The 22,437-nt window shown below is 42.5% G+C and overlaps 1 protein-coding gene across 7 annotated transcripts in view; it reads left to right on the top strand.

Annotated features, from left to right (window-relative positions):
• Nucleotides 1–22,437, top strand: part of LOC137621649 (ral GTPase-activating protein subunit beta) — a 260,222-nt gene that overhangs the window by 193,646 nt on the left and 44,139 nt on the right. For 5 of the 7 annotated variants that reach the window (XM_068352115.1, XM_068352117.1, XM_068352119.1 and 2 more), the window contains 4 exons: nt 10,927–11,125; nt 11,370–11,601; nt 14,587–14,680; nt 14,946–15,104. In XM_068352115.1, the coding sequence (XP_068208216.1) occupies nt 10,927–11,125; nt 11,370–11,601; nt 14,587–14,680; nt 14,946–15,104 (684 nt within the window). The remainder of the gene's footprint in view (nt 1–10,926; nt 11,126–11,369; nt 11,602–14,586; nt 14,681–14,945; nt 15,105–22,437) is intronic. The other 2 variants (XM_068352116.1, XM_068352121.1) reach the window with 1 other exon arrangement.

Genomic DNA, 22,437 nt, shown 5'->3' on the forward strand with positions numbered 1-22,437 from the left:
GAGAGAGAGAGAGAGAGAGAGAGATTGTTTTACGTACGTAAATGTAAATTTTAAACAAAAAAAATATGATAGGTTACAACATGTAGACTTTTAAAACCTTCCCTTTAACTTAATGCATACAGTACGTACATTACTAAACTATAAAACAGGTTAAAGTAAAAAATAAAGATTGTTACTGTACTCACCACGAAAGAAGTTCAAGAAAAACTTGAATGACGATGGCGATGAATTTGCTGCACAGTAGAAATGATGATGATGAAGCTGATGATGTGTTCTACTGTGCAGTCAATGATAGTATTTTACGTCTCTTCAGACGGAGGTGTCTTTTCCTGGGACACCTCTTCAACTTCTTCAATTTCTTCCGAAGGCGTACTAGCAGGAGGAACTGGCTCTTTTTTGCGAGGCTGAAAAAACATTGTGATCGGAAGTTGTTGCCGCTGCTTCTTTTTTCGATCCAAGAGCATCCTGTAGGGAGTCGTGATGTCATCGACCTTGTTGCAGAATTGCATCGAGCGAACCATATCCTCGTCCCACTCTTGCAACATTTCTTTCGCCTCCTTCATATGGTTGCAGAACTTGGCGAGCCGTTCTAATGTTAAGCCCGTTTCTTCTACATTTTCTTGGGTCTCTTCCTGGGTACCCTCACTCTCTTCCTCACTTGCCGATTTCGTCAGGTCTTCGAGGTCTGCGTCAGTTAGGGGCTGGGAATGGCAGTCCAACAACTCGTCGACGTCTTCAGTCGTCATGTCGCCAAACCCGTCACCCCCAATTATGGCAGCCAACTGCACAGATTTCCGTATTGCAGAGTGTTGGATTTCCGACGGAGTAAATCCCTTGTCGTCGTAAACAATATCGGGCCACAGCTTCTTCCAGCTCGCATTTACGGTTGCAGGTTTCATCTCTTGAAGTGCCTTTTGAATATTCTGCAGGCACGTGGCTATGGTGTACTGCCGCCAGTACGCCTTCAAGTTGAAGTCTTCATCCTCGTCATCTTGGGCAGCATCCACACACGCAACGAGGTCCGCCAAGGTATTCTTCGTGTAGAGGGCCTTGAACGCCCTGATAACCCCCTGGTCCATTGGTTGAATTAATGACGTGGTGTTGGGTGGCAGGAACTCAACCTGAACGCCCTCACGCGACAGGTCAGTTGCGTGTCCACCAGCGTTATCCATAAGGAGAAGGATCTTGAATGGCAAGCCCTTCTCTAAGAGATATTCATGGACTTGCGGGATGAAACACTGGTGGAACCAGTTGGAGGTCAGCATCTTCGTAATCCATGCTTTTTGATTATGCATCCAGTACACGGGAAGGAGATTCTTATTTTTGTTTTTCAAAGCGCGAGGATTTTTCGACTTATAAATAAGCCCCGGCTTTAACAAAAATCCAGCAGCATTGCCACACATCACGAGGGTAACGCGATCCTTGAATGCCTTAAAGCCAGAGGCTTTGGCTTCCTCTTTGAACAGGAAAGTTCGCGACGGCATTCTCTTCCAAAACAAGCCGGTTTCATCCATATTAAACACTTGTTCCGGCTTGTATCCACCTTCAGCGATAATGTTCTTGAAAGTCTGGTTCACGTAAGTTTCAGCAGCGGCAGTGTCAGCGGAAGCAGACTCCCCATGCAGGGAAACGCTTTTCAGGGCGAAGCGTTTCTGAAACTTCGCGAACCATCCTTTGCTGGCGGAAAAACGTTGTTTCTGACGCTGGGAATCAGTGGAGGTCCCTGGTTGAGGATCATCTACATCATCATCTTCTTCAGCATGGTCGCCATCGTCGTCATGAGGTTCCTTTGCCGCAAAATTCTCATACAAACTCAAAGCCTTTGTTCGGATGGTGTTCGTATCCAACGCTATGTTCTTCTTCCGACAGTCGGCAATCCACACAGCTAAAGCACCTTCCATGCGTACGATCGTTTTATTACGCGTTGTAACGACTCGCTTCGCTGATCTGCTAAAGGTGATTGCAGCAGTCTTTCTAATGTTCGCCTCGTCCTTCTTGATGTAGCGAACGGTGGATTCGTTGATGCCAAAATGGCGGCCGGCGGCCGCGTAACTTCTACCATCTTTTAACATGTCGAGAAGTGTAACCTTCTCAGCTATCGTCATCATTCTTCGGTGGCGTTTAGGCTCACTACCAGCCTTACTAGAAGCAGAACGCTTGGGAGCCATTGTAACAGAAAGTTCAACAAAAAGTTCAACTTAAAACAGTCGCACACAGCACAGATTAAACTTCACAAAGTTAAGAACGTCTACTCAGCAATACGCGGAAAGAGAAAGTGAACGATGCAGACCCGCGAGAACTGTGATGCTGGAAGTTGAAGATGCGGGCAAAACACCAATCACAGGCTAGATAACAAAACTTGAGTTTTGATTCGTCATCTATCAGCGCTTGAACCAATCACAACCCGTCTTACAGTACATGGTGCGTTGGTTACTCATAGAAGATGCCCCGCGCATACTGAACGTACGTAGATTAAGTACAAGGGTACCGTAATAATAATAAATGATAATAATACTGTACAGTAATAATAATAATAATAATGATTAATAATAATAACAATAATAATTTTATTAACAACAACAACAATAATAATAATAATAACAATAATAATAAAAATTTACGTACGTACGCTATTTTACGCCTCTCTCTCTCTCTCTCTCTCTCTCTCTCTCTCTTTCTCTCTCTCTCTCTCGTACGCTTACAGTACTTACTCGAAATGTGATTTTTGCAACAAAGAATATTATTGGATGCAGTACTGTACTACGTACGTATACATACAAAAGATTCATGGAAAAGAAGCACATCCATTACAGTACACACCATTCTAATATGGTATGACTGCATCTGATTTGCGTTTCATGTTCGATTTAATTTTACTACGTACTGAATTATCGTATGATCACATTCTCTTTTCGTGTTTTATTTCTTTCTGTGCTGAATTATATATCATATGTAATGCAATGAACAATCAGTAAGAGCAGATATTACTAATTACAGTATTAATGGAATTACAGGTAACAAAATATCGTATTTGGTTATCTTCAGATTTCGCGGTATTTTCGAATTTTCCGGAAAATCCGCGATATGTATATATATATGGGTTATGGGAAAACCCCGCGAAGTGGTGAATCCGCGATTGTCGAACCGCGAAGTAGCGAGGGTTCACTGTATATATACGCCATATCTGGCTAAAAAAAAGATAGGCATGGGTAGCCAGATCATCTAGAAACACTTTCCAACACTATAAAAATATAAGTTTTGCGACACTACTTGCCAATTCCTTACGGTAACATGACTAAGCAAAAAAATGCAAAACAAATAAAAAGGGGCACTCGTGGAAAAATGGCCATTCTAATATACGGCATTTCAGAAAAAAAAAATTTCAGCCACGTGCTAGGCAAACCATCAAGGCATATTTTCCGACAAATAAACATATAAATGAAATATTACTCTGTGATAGTTCCTTAGTACGTAGTAATTTTGAAAGAAATGGGAAAAAACGAAAAAATGGCAATCACAGGAAAATCGAACACATACTTATATATACGCCATATCTGGCTAAAAAAAAAATAGGCATGGGTAGCCAGATCATCTAGAAACACTTTCCAACACTATAAAAATATAAGTTTTGCGACACTACTTGCCAATTCCTTACGGTAACATGACTAAGCAAAAAAATGCAAAACAAATAAAAAGGGGCACTCGCGGAAAAATGCCCAACATTCTAATATACGGCATCTCAGATAAAAAAAAAAGACATGCACGTGTTAGCCCAACCATCAAGGCACACTTTCTAACACATAAACATGAAAAAAAAATCAATAATATACGGCAATTCCTTACTACGTAGTAAATTTTTACAAATATTGAAAAAAAAAACAGAAATTGGCAACCGCAGTTAAATACCCAATATACCAATAACTACGTCGTATCTGACAAAAACAAAATCACGCATGGGTAGCCAGATCATCTAGACACACTTTCCAACATTAAAAAAGCAAAAGTTTTACGACACTATTTCGCAATATCTTACGGAAAAATGACTTGGCAAAAAAATTAAAAAAAATTAAAAAGGGACACTCGCGGTAAAATGCCCGACATTCTAATATACGACATCTCAGATAAAAAAAAAGACATGCACGTGTTAGCCCAACCATCAAGGCACACTTTCTAACACATAAACATGAAAAAGAAATGAATAATATACGGCAATTCCTTACTACGTAGTAATTTTTACAAATATTGAAAAAAAAAACAGAAATTGGTAACCGCAGTTAAATACCCAATATACCAATAACTACGTCGTATCTGACAAAAACAAAGTCATGCATGGGTAGCCAGATCATCTAGACACACTTTCCAACACTAAACAAGCAAAAGTTTTACGACACTATTTGGCAATATCTTACGGAAAAATGACTTGGCAAAAAAATGAAAAAAAATGAAAAAGGGGCACTCGCGGTAAAATGGTCCTCGTGGTGATGAACGACATTTTAACTAAAAAAAAAAACATGCACATGGTAGCCAAACAATCCACCAAGACTTTCCACAACTGATAACCTATACAAGTTGCACCATTCTACGACAATTTCATAATACGTAATAACTTTGATAATTATGCAAACTACCTCAGAAGGGTAAACTCGGACGCGAACGACCCCGACGCGTCTCAGAAATCGGGGAAGGAGTACAGCTACAGCAATGCACATCTGGACACTACTAGAGCGTGTAGGGGAGACACCTCCTGCAGGTCGATCACCCACAAATTCAGTCACAGGGGTGAGTCACGTGAGAAAAACCTGTTTTTTTTTTACGCTCGGGGTCGCAAACGACCCACCGTACCTATCCAGGGTTAATTTTCCTTTCTTTACAGGAGGAACCCCAAATGAAGTGCGAGGTGATCTTCTCTAACCACAGGAGTAGGAACTTCTGTGGTCACAAAGTGTGCAGGTCTCATGTCGCCTGCACCATTACTACCGAAACCCTGCGGTACTGGGACCCCCAGAACTGCAACATTTGCTTGGCGATGGTGGCCGAAGGTTTCGACGACCCCAAGTCAACGGAGTTGAGGGATGCAGCATGAGAAAAGCTGCGCAAATGGGTATGAGGATTCCAAAAGAACTCTCCGGGACCGTACCTACCTAACGACAGGATGCGTAGCTTGCTGTTCCCGAAGTGAAGCTGTCGTGCCCCATACACGACTCGGACCTCCCTGCATCCAGATTACCATTGAGACGGATGTCAGTGAGGCGTTGCAAGGCATGGACATCCACCTGGAGGAAAGGATGTCTGAAATGTCCACGGACACTGAGAAGGATCTCCTTAATGATGATCCCGAGGAGGAGTCTACTCTACCTCCTGAAGAAGAACTCGAGTCGGAGTCCCTTCCGTCTGTGCCGGCACTGGAGCCAACACCCTCTACATCTGCTTCTACCCCTCCTTTGGACAAAATGAGCCAGGCAGTTTTGGCTCATATTACGGCGCTTATGGAGAATATTCGCAAGCAAGGCGAAGCAAGGGAAGCGAGGCTCGAAAAAGAGCTCCGTGAAGCTCGAATCACCGCCTCCCGAGGGTCATTCAAGCGACCCAGAGTCCAAGACCTCCCACCCTGCTCCGAGACGAATCCCTGGAGGTATGCGGAGTTTATGCCAATTACCAACGGCAAGCTCTACATCTCTAAGAAGATGGGAGCCGTCCCCTTAGACGACATCCAGTTCTGGCCGAGCTTTAATGCTTACCCTGACTACTTCATTCGACTGAATCAGGAGCCAGCGTCAAAAGAGGAGACGGAGCCGAAGGAGGTCATGTTTTTCGACCACGACAAGGCACAGGCTCTCTTGTCGAGCAGCCTGAAGAAGGCGGGCTACATGAACTCGAAAGTGTCCGCCTTGAGCAAGAAACACCCTACCTTTCTTGCTCCTGCTTCAATAGCCTTCCCCTTTACGTCAAAGGCTTTTAAAGCTGTTGCCAAGGCAGTGGAGGCAGGCAAACCATGCCCTGCACTAGAGGAGTGTAGGCCTCTGTCATTAGCCCTGCCCATGGAAGACAAGGAATGGAAGGAAGTCCACCTAACCCTCTCAGTAGGGAAGTTGGATGCAGATATCGCGGGACGGCAGTTCAGCGAAAATCTCCCGAAACTGTCAGACTTTCTCTTGCGCAAGGAGCAAGAGACGAAGGAGAGACTTGTGGCATCCCAATCCCTACAGAACTGCATAGAGATGTTAGCAGGCCTAAAAAGCACCCCAGACATGCTCATGGTCCTGCCCAAAATGCATATGGCCACCCTAGTGAAGGACCTGTACGCTTTTATGAAGGCTAGGAGAGCCTGTAGAGAGTTCGTGTTTGCTGCAGCAACAGTAAAACACAAGCTCAGGAAGCTAATATCTTCCAGCATCTGGGGTAAAGACCTCTTCCCAAATGAAGTGGTCAAGGAGGTAGTTGAGAAAGCCGCCACGGAGAATAGGAACCTTCTCCAGAAGTAGGGCATTTCATCTAAATGGAAGTCTTCCCCGGATGTGGCTCCCCAACCTAAAAGGAAGACGAAGAAACCTAGACTACTCGGCCTGCCCAGCAATATCCTACAGTCACCATGACCGCGGTGCCCCAAGTGGTTGCTCACCCACAGACCACATTCCAAGTGGTGCCTCAGCAGCTGGTTGCCCAGTCACCAGCATTCAACCTTGGGTTTGAGAGGCAAACCACTACCTTTCGGCTCCCGACGGGGCTCCTCAAGACACCCCTCACGAGGTAGGGGAGGACGCGGTCAGGGAGGTAAACCCTCCGGACAATCGAAGCAATGAGATGCTTCAGGTAGGAGGGAGGCTCCAACACTTTCAGGATCGTTGGACCTTCGATCCTTGGGCCCACAGCCTAATCAAGAATGGACTAGGATGGAGATGGAACAAGTTTCCACCACCATTTCCTCAATTCTTCCAACACTCCACCCCCTTATTGGAAGAATATACCTTAGAACTCTTGAGCAAACAGGTTATAAGGAGAGCAAAGTCCATCAAATTCCAGGGAAGGCTGTTTTGTGTTCCCAAGAAGGACTCAGACAAACTCAGAGTCATTCTGGACTTGTCGCCACTCAACAAGTTCATCGAGAACAGCAAGTTCAAAATGTTAACCCTTCAGCACATAAGGACCCTGTTACCAAAAGGGGCGTACACAGTCTCAATAGACCTGGGAGATGCTTACTGGCATCTCCCAGTCAGCCTAGGATTCAAGCTACAAAAGAAAAAGTATGTCTTCATAGCTATGCCCTTCGGACTAAACATAGCCCCAAGGATCTTCACGAAACTTGCAGACACAGTCCCTCAACAACTACGCCTGGAAGGCGTTCAAGTAGCAGCGTACCTGGACGACTGGCTGGTGTGGGCAACATCCAGGACGGCTTGTCTGCAAGCATCCAGTGAAGTGATCCAGTTCCTGGAACATCTGGGATTCAAGATCAACTTCAAGAAGTCTCGACTCTCTCCAGCTCAGGAGTTTCAATGGCTGGGAATCCATTGGAACTTGAAGTCACACCGCCTCTCCATTCCCCTAGGGAAGAGGACAGAGATCGCGGGGTCTGTCAAGAAACTACTGAAATCCGACAGGATTTCAAGACGCCAACAGGAAAGAGTACTTTGCTCTCTCCAGTTCGCAGCAGTAACAGACCCAGTGCTAAGAGCACAGCTGAAAGATGCGTCAGGAGTCTGGAGAAGATACGCATCAAACGCTTGAAGAGATCTACAAAGACCGATACTGACTTTACTGCGATCACTTCTCAAGCCGTGGTCGAAGGTAAAGAGTCTAACGAGGACCGTGCCCTTGCAACCACCTCCACCATCAGTGACCATCCACACGGATGCCTCAACGGAAGGATGGGGAGGTCACTCCCACCAAAGGAAAGCCCAAGGGACTTGGTCATCCCTGTTCAAGACCTTTCACATCAATATTCTGGAGGCCATGGCAGTCCTCTTGTCATTGGAAAAACTTTCCCCTCATAGATCAGCCCACATCAGGCTGGTCTTGGACAGCGAAGTGATAGTGAGATGTCTGAACCGACAAGGTTCGAGATCGCCCCACATCAACCATGTGATGTTAGCCATCTTTCGTTTATCGAAAAAGAAGAGATGGCCCTTATCAGCAGTTCACCTACAAGGGTTCCGCAATATGACGGCGGACGCTCTATCCAGGCTAAAGCCAATAGAGTCAGAATGGTCCCTAGACGCAGACTCATTCTCCTTCATCTTGGAACAAGTCTCGGAACTGCAGATCGACCTCTTTGCGACGAGCGACAACAAGAAACTACCTCGATATGTAGCCCCATACGAGGACCCTCTGGTGGAGGCGATGGACGCCATGTCCCTCGACTGGAACGAATGGACCTGGATTTACCTGTTCCTTCCAACCAATCTCCTACTGAAGGTCCTCAACAAGCTGAGATCCTTCAAGGGAACAGCAGCTCTAGTAGCCCCCAAAGTGGCCCAAGAGCAACTGGTTCCCTCTGGTAATGGAACTGAAGCTGAGGCTGGTCCCTCTACCGAACTCAGCTGTATCTCAACTGGTTCAGAAGTTGACTGTCTTCGCTTCATCACAGAGAACCCAAAACCTTCATCTCATGATTTTCTCACCTTAGCGGTTAAGAAAAGATTTGGGATCTCAAAAGGCAGTACAGTATAGACTTCCTAGAAGAATATAAGTCAAAGTCAAAGAGAACAATACGAATCGTTTTGGAAAAAGTCGGTTGCTTTCGTCAAAGCAAAAAAGCCGAAAGAAGTCTCAATAGACTTCTGCCTGTCCTTCTTCATCCACCTTCATGAACAAGGCCTAGCTGCCAACACGATAACTATATGTAAGTCAGCCTTGATTAGACCTCTTCTATACGCCTTCCAAGTGGACCTGACGAACGAAATCTTTAACAAGATCCCGAAAGCATGCGCTAGACTTAGACCTGCAGCACCTCCAAAGCCCATTTCATGGTCCTTGGACAAAGTCCTACACTATGCCTCAACCTTGAACAATGAAAATTGTTCTCTTAAGGATCTTACCCAAAAAGTTATTTTCCTGTTCGCTATAGCTTCAGGGGCTAGAGTTAGTGAAATATTAGCCCTATCAAGATACAAGGGCCATATTCAGTTCACAGAAGCAGGAGAACTGAATCTCTTTCCCGATCCTACCTTTCTCGCCAAGAACAAGGTACCCACTAAGAGATGGGGTCCCTGGAGAATCTGCCCTCTGAAGGAAGATGTCTCTCTGTGTTCAGTAGAATGTCTAAAGGTCTATGAGGACAGCTCTTCAAAGGAGAAACCTCGGGATCGAACTTATCCCTAAAACAACTGAGGGCGAAGCTCATCTACTTCATTCGCAGAGCGGATCCTGACAGTACACCCGCAGGTCACGATCCAAGAAAAATTGCTTCCTCACTGAACTTTTTTCAGTATATGGACTTTGAGCGTCTTCGCTTATATATTGGATGGAAGTCATCCAGAGTGTTTTACAAACATTATGCAAAGTAAGTGCACGAACTTAAGCATTACGAGGTGGCAGCAGGTAGTTTAGTAAAACCTGTCGTCTAGTGCTGCGATGAACAGTGAATTGATTGGGACTATCAATTTGGGTGAAAAGGTGTTGACACCTCCAGTGCAATATCTTTTATATGGGTGTCACCATGGTGACACTGGGACTGTTCAAATTTTCAGGTGAAGAATTATACAGATAACACTTGTGCCATGTGTATATTGTACACAGTGTTGATAGTATCCAACATTTACAAAAAATTATATTGATAAATTTTTCAAATTTTCAATTTTATAGTGGCATTAATCTTTTCTTCCCTTTCAGGTAGAAAAACTTTATCTGTACTTGTTGTATGTATAATTCCATTCTACATTTTGCACTTGTTATCCAATTTACTCATTTAGCCTAAATAAATGATTAAAAAGAGTGTAATTGCGTCTTATTTCGCCCTGCAAATAGCACCATAAATGTAGCCAGAGTTCTTTATATAATTTCCTAAGTAAACCTTATATTATTGGACCAATAGTAACAAATAGTTCTGGTTGATACTTTTATTTGTTCCTACAATATATACAAACCTTGAGACTTTTTTACTGTCTAGCACGACAGTAAGCCCTAACATTGTTCCATGATTAGTGGTAATGACGTATAACTGTACCGTCATATTTCTCTATAGTCTGGATGACTATATAAAAATTGTCCCAAGGTTAAGGCACTTATACAAATCCACAGATACAGTACTTTCAAGTAATTCTCTGGTAAACTTCCATCAGGACGACATAGCTTGTGCCCAAAAAATGGATTTTGAAGCGAAGCGAAAAATCTATTTTTGGGTGAGATGGCCATGTCGTCCTGATGGACCCACTCCCCTTTTCCATAGAAAAGGCTTAGGCAAGATCCCTCCCGAAACTACTATATCTGTAGCACCATGCTCAATGCTACAAGGAATGAGCGCCATCTTGGAGCCTTGTAATAGTACTGGAGGAAGGGTAACCTTGATAACGGCTCCCCTTCAGTTTCGCCACTCTTACCCCTCGAAACGAAAACGCTATTCCGGGTGAAGATTGCCATGTGTCGTATCAAGATATACATCCCCTGATATTATGCGATATCCTTAAGAGAAATTTTAAGGATATTCGCGCCATGAGTTAGAATTCTGGAGACCTATGGTCAATTCTCTGCGAATATCCCTTAGAAAGCTGCCTAAAGGAACCTTCCATCAGGACGACATAGCCATCTCCCCCAAAAACAGATTTTTTGCTTCGCTTCAAAATTCGTTTATTGTTATTTTCATGTGATTTTAGTATTTTATGGCTGCCTTTCACTTTTATAAATCCATTGTTGACAAAATTTAGTCTTGTTTTGCCTAATTTTTTTAATGTTTGACAGAATTTTGGTAATTGATATGCTGTCAATTTTTAGGTTGGAACTTTCCCATCAGTGTGTGGAGCAGAGAGTCTGTCATCACTCCTAGATGAATTAACCCTTCTTCGCCACTGCAACACCTGTGATGTTTCGGATCAGCTTACAAGAGATGCCGCTGTCCAACATTTTCGTTATTTTGTTGCTCAAAATTCTATTATGTTGGCTCTCTTAGAGCAGCCACTAGGCAATCATCAAGGTAAAATAAAAGCATTGTGAAAAGCAATTGTCTAAGTAACAGTAATCACAACTAGCAATTTCTGAGTTGTAATTGTTTATTCTAGTTTACTAACTCTTGACAAGAAGTCCTAGAGGTAGATGCACATGAGTATACATTGTTTAAGCATAGTATAAATATGAATATTACAAGCAAAAATATAATACTATAATGATAAATTGTGTACAGAATGTGATAGTTTTAGGACCAGTAACAAGATGAGTAGCTTTTGTATCAATTCCAGATCCTCAACCCACTGTAACGGCATTGATCAGAGGACCTTTTGGAAGAGTGGCATGGACATTACAACTGAGACATCTTGCAAGGCATAAGTCATCAGCAAAGTTATACACAGTAAATCCTGGTCGACCATTACCAATGAATGATGTTGGCATTAAACACAATGTTAACCCTAAATATTTCCCAGACAGTGTGGAAAGAATTCCTTTGTGTAAAGCGTAAGTTGAAAAAGTAATTTTGTTTTATACTTACATCATTTTCATTACAAACCCAGTCAGTCAGCTCTCTATCTTCTCAGGGCTTAGGTAACAGAGGCCACCCCAAAGATTGAAAAACCACGTAATATTGATGCTCTAGCATCAGTAAACTCATAGTTTCCTTAACCACCTAACCACTGCCTACATGCTTGCTGTTAACTAACACCACAAATAACTCACAACAGTACTGTATAATTACTTTTAACCAGTACCCTTGGGACTTTGCTGTTGCCAGGTGATCAAAAGTGCCATTGTATAAGGTGACATCTTAAAAATGCCTTAAAACCTTATTTAAACTTCCTATCATATCACCCAAGTTACCTCAAATAATTCAGACATGTTAAACATAGAAGGAAAACCACATCAATATCTTAAAATTGTTAGATAAGGGAAATGGATTTTATCACGTATCATGCAAGTTCCTTATTTGAGACAATCATATATGATAAATTAACCTCTTTTTCTCCATCTCTTTAGCCCAACTTTAGTTTAAAAAGTTAAAAAGCAAAAAAAAAAAAAAATTTAAAGTATTGTTAGTAACACATAGGGCTATAAACAACCAAACGAAAAACATCTGTTTTGTTATGATCAACTTATGGGGATAACAACAGCTGTGTTGCTTGCATTTCAACTTTATTACAATAATAAACAATTATTGTAGTTGTTACAAATGACATTAAGTATATTTTTAAATTTTACCCCTTCTTGCTATGAAGGAAAGATTGGCAAGATAATGTACCCTACTGTTAAATTTATAAAACAAGTAGTTAAAGCTGGGAAAATGAACGATGCTCAAGCTGTTTGGCATGGGGAAAAGTATGTCTAAAACTGGAGAAAAACAAAAAGAAAATTTAGTTGATGGAGAATTCGGTTTATGAAAAGATAAACCAAATTGCTCAAAAACTACTAAAAGAATTGGAAGAAAAAGTTAATACTTTCCTGAGCTTCGTAATCGGACACTTCAAAGCTAAAGACTATAATTATTGTGCATTGCAAGAAGGATGAAACAACTCTAAATTTCAATGTGCCGTTAAATTTGACAGTAAATGAAAGATGAGAGGAAAGTAATAATGGTTTCTTTTAGCAAATTAAAAAAAATCCTTCTGTAGTTTGCCGTAATCAGCTGATTTGGAATGCATAGACAATAGTCTCGATCATCTTTAATACAGAAACACTAGAAAAGATGTATATTTGCCCTTTGTATTTTATAATATGATACTAATATGTGAATATTCATGCATTATTATTGGATACAGTTGAGTAAAACATCTGTCTTGTCAAAATCCTGCTTTGGATCCAGAATAGGGTGATTGCAATTCATTTTGTTTCCCTTATTTAACTGGATTAAGCAATTGTTTTCCATTTTCCTGGTTGGCTAATGTATCTTATGACTAAGGTATTAGAAATATTAAAAGTAACAACATTCTTATTTACAATAAACTTTTTTTTCCTCTCTTAAATCTATGTATTATATTTTTTCAAACCTTAAAATTACAAGAACACAAAATTGCATTAACATACATGAACTTTTATATCATTTCCAGATTTTATACTTTTTTCCTAATTTTCTCATTTATTTTCTTTAAAGTAAAATTATACCACAACTCACACATTATTTATTGATTAGAATTTGATGAATGGAAGGTAAGGAGACTTTTACCCTCAACAGCTGATGCAGTTGTGGACCCAGAGGGCTGGGTATTCACTGGTGTAAGGGAGAGGAATGAACCTTCATTCCCAGATGTCATATGATTAGGTCGTGTTTTACTTGTGTACTTAGACAGTAGTTGTAGATTAGTTTGTTTGAAGGAGCATGTTTTCTTCAAAAAGAAACTATTCTGCATGATATGAATTGACATTAATTTGGAAACGTTATATTTACTAGTGTAAACCAGGTAAACAATTCAACAACAAAATGTAAACTATAACAACATTGACTGTAGTTTTCTTCAGCTAGTTCATGCCACTTCCGATAGAGGGCATGCTCACAAATTTTAAACCACCAATTGCCGACCAATTCTAGATAATGATTAATGAATAGATAAAGCTTGGCTGGTGGCTTCCATTTAATCAGGCTTGCTGGTTAAAAGGACTTTTACTGTATATTTTTTTTAATAGTCCATGAACTGTACTTTAGATTTTATTACATTACTGTAATTATACAACACAGTATTCTACAGTACTGACTCTGTTTTTGGACAATTTCCTTAATAAACTCTTAAATAATCTATAACACTAAATAAACTACTTATAAATTTGATTTGATTTTCTTCACAATCACAAATCCTTAAAATTTAGTTATTCAATTTTTTTATTAACTTTGATGTTATATATAATTTAGATTGTTTAATTTTTTACTTTACAATGGTTTCCCTCAATTCTCTCATAATATTTAGTTTTGATTTATTCGTTCAAATTGTTTTTTCTTTTCTTCCTTTTTATCTGATTATTTTCAACTTATTATATATCTTTTATATAATTTGATTCCTTCCTGTTTAATAAATTACAAACATTTCAGTTTTTTTATCTGGGATTCACGAAATTTCATATTTAATATGTTGCTCTGATATTGAAGTTTTGTAATTATTGTTAGCAATGAGTAAGGTCAAAGTCAGCATAGAATCAAATCCAAAATAGTCTTAAAGCAACATTGATAATAGATTATAGTAGCAATGACAGTGAATAAAAATCAGGTCCTAACTCACATTATATGGCAACCAAAAATTTGGGCCACGTCACACGGTTTATGGATAACTGCTCTAAAGCAAGGAAAGCCTGAGTACTAGTTTTTCTCAGTAGGTAGAAATTATTTTGGTTATTTTATGTTTTTCATTCAAGCCTCCACAGGAATTTCTTCATAATAGTGAATTGTACTATTGATATTCTGCATTTCCTACTTTTAAGCAAAAAGGCGATCATGCAATTGCTTCTTTTGTTTTTTTGCAGGGATAAATCTATTCCAAGCCTAGAGAGTGTGATGATGGTTGATGAAAAATCTGCTACAGAACATGATAAGCTCCTTCAGATATTGGATCATCAGGTAAGAGTAAATAAGGTTATTCTATTTGTGTAATGGATAAATGAAATTGCAATGGTCAATGTTTGAGAATTTTGTTAGTCTTTGTTTCTTCCCTTGGGAAATTATATGATTTTGTAGAATGTAGATTAGCCTATACTGTATTCAAATTCTTTCCTTTGTAAAACTCAGCATGAGCTTTAATTAAAGTCTTTAATTTTTAATTCAAATGTAGCACTATTATTGTATTTTACACTGCTGTAGCTGTTTTGATATTTTTTTTATTCAGATTGCATTTGAGGATAACATTCGCCGTCAAGTGGAAAGAGAAATAACAGATTATCCTGATGTGGAGACAGAATGTGTTGCTTTACCATTGTGTCATGAATTCCAAACTGCTCGTCTTTTGCTGTCTCACTTTGGATTTTTGTCCTTGGATTCCTTGCAGGTACAGTACTTTATATCTGTGTATGTGCTTCTCCTTTCTAATTGTGTATGCTACAGTGTTACAGTGTTTTGCAGAAGTGGTTAGAATTATGAGAATGGAGTGAAATTGATTGTTTATAAATTTAATGCAGGATTTGTATCGTTATATTCACCTTACTTTGATATAAGTAAATGTAATTTGTGTATGCCCAAAATGCCTGAGAAAATTTTGTAGAGAGATAAGAAAGCCATTTTATAGCGGAGGATTAATCTTCCGGGAGTAGTATATTTCAGTTATCTTGGAAATATTCAGGTTTTTGTGTATGGTGTTAAGAAGGCAGCAAGATAAGAAGTAAATCAGTTGTTGTTTGCGGATGATACTGTACTGGTTGCAGATGCGGAAGAAAAGCTTGGCCGATTAGTGACAGAATTTGGGAGGGTGTGTGAGAGAAGAAAGTTGAGAGTTAACGTGGGTAAGATTAATGTTATGAGATGTACGAGAAGGGAGGGTGGTGCGAGGTTGAATGTCATGTTGAATGGAGAGTTACTTTAGGAGGTGGATCAGTTTAAGTACTTGGGGTCTGTTGTTGCAGCAAACGGTGGATTGGAAGCAGATGTACGTCAGAGTGAATGAAGGATGCAAAGTGTTGGGGGCAGTTAAGGGAGTAGTAAAAAATAGAGGGTTGGGCATGAATCTAGAGAGAGTTCTGTATGAGAAAGTGATTGTACCAACTGTGATGTATGGATCGGAGTTGTGGGGAATGAAAGAGACAGAAATTGAATGTGTTTGAGATGAAGTGTCTAAGGAGTATGGCTGGTGTATCTCGAGTAGATAGGGTTAGGAACGAAGTAGTGAGGGTGAGAACGGGTGTAAGAAATGAGTTAGCAGCTAGAGTGGATATGAATGTGTTGAGGTGGTTTGGCTATGTAGAGAGAATGGAAAATGGCTGTCTGCTAAAGAAGGTGATGAATGCAAGATTTGATGGGAGAAGTACAAGAGGAAGGCCAAGGTTTGGGTGGATGGATGGAGTGAAGGAAGCTCTGGGTGATAGGAGGATAGATGTGAGAGAGGCAAGAGAGCATGCTAGAAATAGGAATGAATGGCGAGCGATTGTGACGCAGTTCCGGTTGGCTCTGCTGCTTCCTCCAGTGCCTTGGAAGACCGCGGGGGCAGCAGCAGTAGGGGATTCAGCGTTATGAAGCTTCATCTGTCATGGATAACGGGGAGGGTGGGCTGTGGCAACCCTAGCAGTACCAGCAGAACTCGGTTGAGTCCCTTGTCAGGCTGGGAGGAACGTAGAGAGGAGAGGTCCCCTTTTCTATTTCATTTGTTTGATGTCGGCTACCCCCCAAAATTGGGGGAAGTGCCTTGGTATATGTATGTATGTTCCCTATCAACTCTATCATATGCTCTCTCTGTTTTACCCAACAGTTTTAGTATTGTATACTGTTTAATAAGGGTTCTGATGGTACATATGACTTTATAGAGTTAATAACCTCATCATGAGCCTTGCTCGCTCATTTACTTCATGTTGTTCTTTTACAAAACTACAATCTTTCCACAATCTGGTCAGCTTTTTATGGCAACCAAATTTCGAGATGGAAGACCGATTTAAGAATTTGCAACCACACACACATTCCTTCTCTCATTAAAGTTATTGCATATGAGCAATCATTTTTGTGCCATCATTTTTAATGTGGCTTGTCATTTTACTGTATACTGTACTGTACCTATGGTGTCAGGCACAAATTTTTTTTCCATGAGATTTTAACAAAATTGCTCATGGTATGATTGCACCATGATTTGGCTATCATGGCCTAATATACCTAATGTCAAATTTTCCTTAGTAGTATTAATATTGATCCCAGTAGATATAAAAGGGTGGGCTTGGAAGCAAGTCATCAACTATTGGGATAAGTGCAGTCAAGGAATGCCAATAGTAGTTCACAAACGGGAAATTCAGTTTTGAAAAGGGAATGCTTCATGAGAATAGGTTCTTATATGTGGGTTAAGTGCTGATATGGATAATGCCAGATGAATGATTTATTCCTTTTTCTGGTTTTGTGGAAATTTGCAGAAATGTTCTTGGTGAAAATACTTCTGGTAAGTTTGGATGCTGTTTTTTCTTTGATGTTGCCTCCAGCTGATGCCTCTCCTAACAGAACTAATACACATCACTTTTCTGTATGTTTACAAATTGGATAAATTAGTGTCTCAGGTGGCAGGGAAATTGAATAATGCTCCTTCCAGTTTTATCTTGAACCCTCAATCCAAAGGAAGAGTTCATTGGTTTTTACAGCTTCACTTATCTAACCTAATTCTCTCTACAGTTCAGGCTAATTTGCTGGAGCTCCTGGTAATTGTCATCCAGGGGTGATCAATAAATTCAGGTTTCCAAGTAGGTTGACTAAACAGATTTTGGTTATGGCTGAAAATAGTATTTTGGTTCAGGCTGATATTTAAATCTTTTAAGTTTTTAGTGATTAGATAATTATATATAAAATTACCTCTTTTCATGCATTTGAGTAGAATAACAATGCTTTTGGCAGTGGCAATAGTCCAAGCCTGATCTGAATCCTAGCCTATCTTGTGGTTTCTCTAGGGGTTCCTGTGTACCATGTGGTAAGGGGTTTTGATGATGCACAGCACATTATAGAGTCAACTGCCTCTCCACAAGCCTCAATTTCTCTATTTACTCTCTTTTTTTATTGAGAAACACACACCTTTCTGTTATTCAGTTAGTTCTTTATGATTATTGGATTCCATAATAGAAGACTGGGTCGGGAGTCTGGCTCTGCACACCCCTCCCCCCCACTGCAGCAAACGCACATGAGCAGCTTTTCTGTATCCTCAGTAATAAGGCACTAGGACATTTTATGGCTACAGTGCTAGGCACTTGGGTTTTAAATGAGACTTTAGCAGAGTATGCTTAAGCTGGTAACAGTTGTTTCATTATTCTAGTGGCAGTGGCCTAATAACTCTTTATGTAATTCTGCCAATGGAGAATTTTAAACGACGCTTCCAGAGACTGGTATCTAGATCAGGAATAAGAAATTTAATAGCCTGCAAGTTTTTGTCAAACAAATTAAGGTGAGATTCAGCAATTGAGGGCCAGACACCAGAACAGTACTCAAAATAAAGTAGGATGAAAGATTTAAAACATTTGAAAATAGATTGATCACCAAAAATCTTAAAAGATGCAGTTAAAAAGAAATAAAAGAAATGTGTTTTGCAAAAGTGTATTTTCAATATTAATCTTACCCGATGATCATGTAGCTGTCAACTCTGTTGCCCGACAGAAAAATCTAAGGTCGGGATACGCCAGCGATCGCTATACAGGTGGGGGTGTACACAACAGCGCCATCTGTTGAGTAGGTACTCAGGTACTTCTTGTCAACAAGAACTCAATTTTTCCTCTGTCGTGCCACCGGCAAGACCTACTTGGATACGCTGTTGTTTCTGGAGTTGTTTTTCACGATTTTGGTGATGTATTCGCTCTAGATTTTAGCCTTCGCTATTCAGGAACCTTTATCATTAGCTTATCAAGCTTTTTGATTAGATTTGGATTAATTGTTAATGAACTTTGCTAGATTTTGGATTTCCCCCTTGACTATTTCTAGAATTCAAGATGTCTGACCATTCTCAAGTCCCTAAGTACAGGCAGTGTAGCGTTAGGGCTTGTTCTAGGCGTCTTCCGAAGGCCTCCATAGATCCTCACACCGTTTGTTCCAATTGTAGGGGTAAAATCCTGTCAATTGGAAGATCGATGTGAGGAATGCGCTGGGCTTTCGGAATTCGATTTTAACGAATTCCTAAAGAATGCACGTAGGCTAGAGAAGGATAGGATCAGGGGGAGTTCTTCTCGCTCTTTTGATTTTTCCTCTCCCCATGCCCCTCAACCTACTCCTTCCCCTGTAGTGGTGACTCCCGACCCTGCTACTAGTGCTCAACCCTCCATGGCAGACATGATGCGTGCCATTCAGGCTCTTGGTGACAGAGTGGAGTCATTAGCTAATGACCGGAATCAACTTTTGGCCGATGTCAAAGAGTTGAAAGCGCAAAGTGCAGTGGGAAGTGTAGTGAGTGCAAGTGAAGTGAAAAGTGTCAGTGTCAGTGTTGCGCATGAGGGTACATCTGTTCGTGCCAGTCGTCCTCCCAGTCCGGGACCTCTTGCAAGCTCCCAAGCCCAGGGGAGAAGCAATGTAGAAGGACCAAAGGGTTCGACAGGCCTTGATCAGCGTACGGATGTACCCTCAGTGGTTGCGGACGTATCTGTCAGAGATCGTCCCATCCACAAACAGACGAATGAGCCCTATCATTCCTCGTCTGTGGAAGAAGTTTCGAGGAAGAAACGTTGGACCAAGGTCTCACGACCTCTCAAGCGTAAGGTCCCTTCCGAGCGAGTCCAACGGCCCAGGTGTAGCCACTGGGTCAGTTCGGACTCGCCGCAGTCTTCCGAAGACTGCACACCTCCCAAGAGGGGTAGAGTGGTTCCGCAGCAGGCAACTACTCCGTCTGTTGCCGCACCAACCACGGTAGACCCTAAGTGGTCCATGCTGCAGACTATGCAGTCTCAGCTTGCTTCCTTCATGCAGGAGTATCGTGCTGAGAAGGTTGACACTGCACCTGTTAACCTACAACCTACCACGGTTGTGCGCTCAGCAGATACTGCGGCTGCCTGCTCCCACACTCCACCTGTGAGAGCTCCACCACCGATGCGCAGTCTACCCTGCCAGACGCATGTTCATGCTGCACCCTCCGTTGACATGCGTGAGCTACCGCATCAGCAGTGGGAAGGTGCTGTCAAGCTGCCGTGTTTTGACGCAATGCGGCATGCTCCGCAACCCATGCGGCATGCTCCGCAACCCACGGCAGTCTCTCCCACGCACCAGCACTCCGCTTTTGTTGTTGCCAGCTCGCAGACTGACCAGCAGCGGCATGATGTTGGATCCGCAGCAGCTACGCATGCACCCGTGCTGCCGGATTCAGCCGTTCAGCTTTCTGCTCCACCTTTGCCACTTCCTCCTCAGCTTTCGGATGATGGAGTATCTGATGACGACGAAGCTGCGCATTTGGACGATCCGCACTCCGACTTAGAAGAACCCAAGTCTACGCCTCCCTCCTTAGACTTTAGGAAAGTCCTTGCCCTGTTCAGGGACTTGTATCCGGAACAGTTTGTGTCTGCAACCCCGCGCTCTCCTCCCTCCGAGTTTGCTTTAGGCATGCAGTCAGCAGCTCCTGCCTTCACCAAACTCGTATTCGCACGCTCATCCAAGAGAGCTTTGAGGGTAATGGGAGAGTGGTTGCAGTCCAAGAAGCAACTGGGAAAGACTGCTTTCATCTTTCCGCCTTCCAAGCTTGCTTCCAAATCTAGCGTCTGGTATGCCACGGGAGAGGAACCCGGCTTGGGAGTTCCTGCCTCTGCCCAGGGCGACTTCTCAAGTCTGGTTGACTCTCCCCGCAGACTGGCTATGAGACGATCTAAGATTTGCTGGTCCTTTTCTGACATGGATCATCTGTTGAAGGGAGTTTTTCGTGCTTTTGAGATCTTCAACTTCCTCGATTGGTGTTTGGGAGCGTTAAGCAGAAAGACTTCCCCTTCGGATAAGGACTCTGCCATGCTTATCATGTCTAGCATGGACAAAGCCATTCGGGATGGGTCTGGTGAGCTTGCGGCTTCGTACGTGTCGGGAGTGCTTAAGAAGAGAGACCATCTTTGCTCCTTCTTGTCTGCTGGAATCACTCCTTGCCAGAAGTCGGAGTTGTTGTTTGCTCCGCTTTCCAAGTGTCTCTTTCCGGAAGAGCTGATCAAGGGGATGGCTGCCTCGTTGATCCAGAAGGATACCCATGACCTGGTGGCGTCCTCCGCACGTAAGGCCAAAGCTTTACCTTCCGTGCCTAGACCTAGGATGGACACACCAGCGTCTAGGTTCATCCCGCCCTTTCGTGGCAGAACCTCCAGCAGAGGAGGTACCCGTGCCGACAGTCATCGTGGCAAATCGAAGAAGGGTTCCAAGTCCTCAAAAGGCAGAATCTGACTGCCTACCTCTCCAGACAGCAGTGGGAGCCAGGCTCAAGAACTTCTGGCAGGCTTGGGAGAACAGAGGTGCAGACGCTCAGTCTGTGAAGTTGCTAAGGGAGGGGTACAGGATTCCGTTCTGCCGCAGTCCCCCTCTAGCAACTTCTCCCATCAACCTCTCTCCCAACTACAAGGAGAAGGACAAGAGGCTAGCGTTGCAACAAGAGGTGTCGCTCTTGCTACAAAAGGGAGCGGTAGTCATAGTCCGGGACCATCAATCCCCGGGCTTCTACAACCGTCTCTTCCTGGTAGCGAAGAAGACAGGAGGTTGGAGACCGGTGCTGGACGTCAGTGCTCTCAATGTTTTTGTCACCAAGCAGACGTTCACAATGGAGACGACGAAGTCGGTGCTAGCATCGGTCAGGAAGGAAGACTGGATGGTCTCGTTGGACCTAAAAGACGCGTACTTTCATGTCCCCGTCCATCCAGACTCCCAACCTTTCCTAAGGTTCGTCTTTGGAAAGGTCGTGTACCAGTTCCAAGCCCTGTGCTTTGGCCTAAGCACGGCACCTCTTGTGTTTACCAAACTGATGAGGAATATTGCCAAATTCCTTCACTTGGCAGACATCAGAGCCTCCCTCTATTTGGACGACTGGCTTTTAAGAGCTTCGTCAAGTCGTCGCTGTCTGGAGAATCTCAGATGGACTATGGATCTGACCAAGGAATTGGGTCTCCTGGTCAATATAGAGAAGTCCCAACTCGTCCCATCCCAAACCATTGTCTATCTAGGTATGGAGATTCAGAGTCGAGCTTTTCGGGCTTTTCCGTCGGCCCCCAGGATCAGTCAAGCCCTAGAATGCATCCAGAGCATGCTGAGAAGGAACCGATGTTCAGTCAGGCAGTGGATGAGTCTAACAGGGACACTTTCATCGCTGGCCCAGTTCATCGAGTTAGGGAGACTCCACCTCCGCCCCCTTCAGTATCATCTAGCTGCTCACTGGAGAAAGGACATGACGCTAGAAGCGGTCTCAGTGCCTATATCCGAAGAGATGAGGTCTACACTGACGTGGTGGAAGAACAGCATTCTTCTCAAGGAAGGTCTACCATTGGCTGTTCAGACCCCCGACCACCGTCTCTTCTCGGACGCATCGGACACGGGCTGGGGTGCGACACTGGACGGACAGGAATGCTCGGGCACGTGGAATCAGGAGCAAAGAACACTTCACATCAACTGCAAGGAGCTATTGGCAGTTCATCTGGCCTTGATAAACTTCAAGTCCCTCCATCTAAGCAAGGTGGTGGAAGTGAACTCCGACAACACACAGCCTTGGCGTA

The sequence above is a fragment of the Palaemon carinicauda genome, chromosome 28, assembly GCF_036898095.1.
Source record: "Palaemon carinicauda isolate YSFRI2023 chromosome 28, ASM3689809v2, whole genome shotgun sequence".
Lineage (NCBI taxonomy): Eukaryota > Metazoa > Arthropoda > Malacostraca > Decapoda > Palaemonidae > Palaemon > Palaemon carinicauda.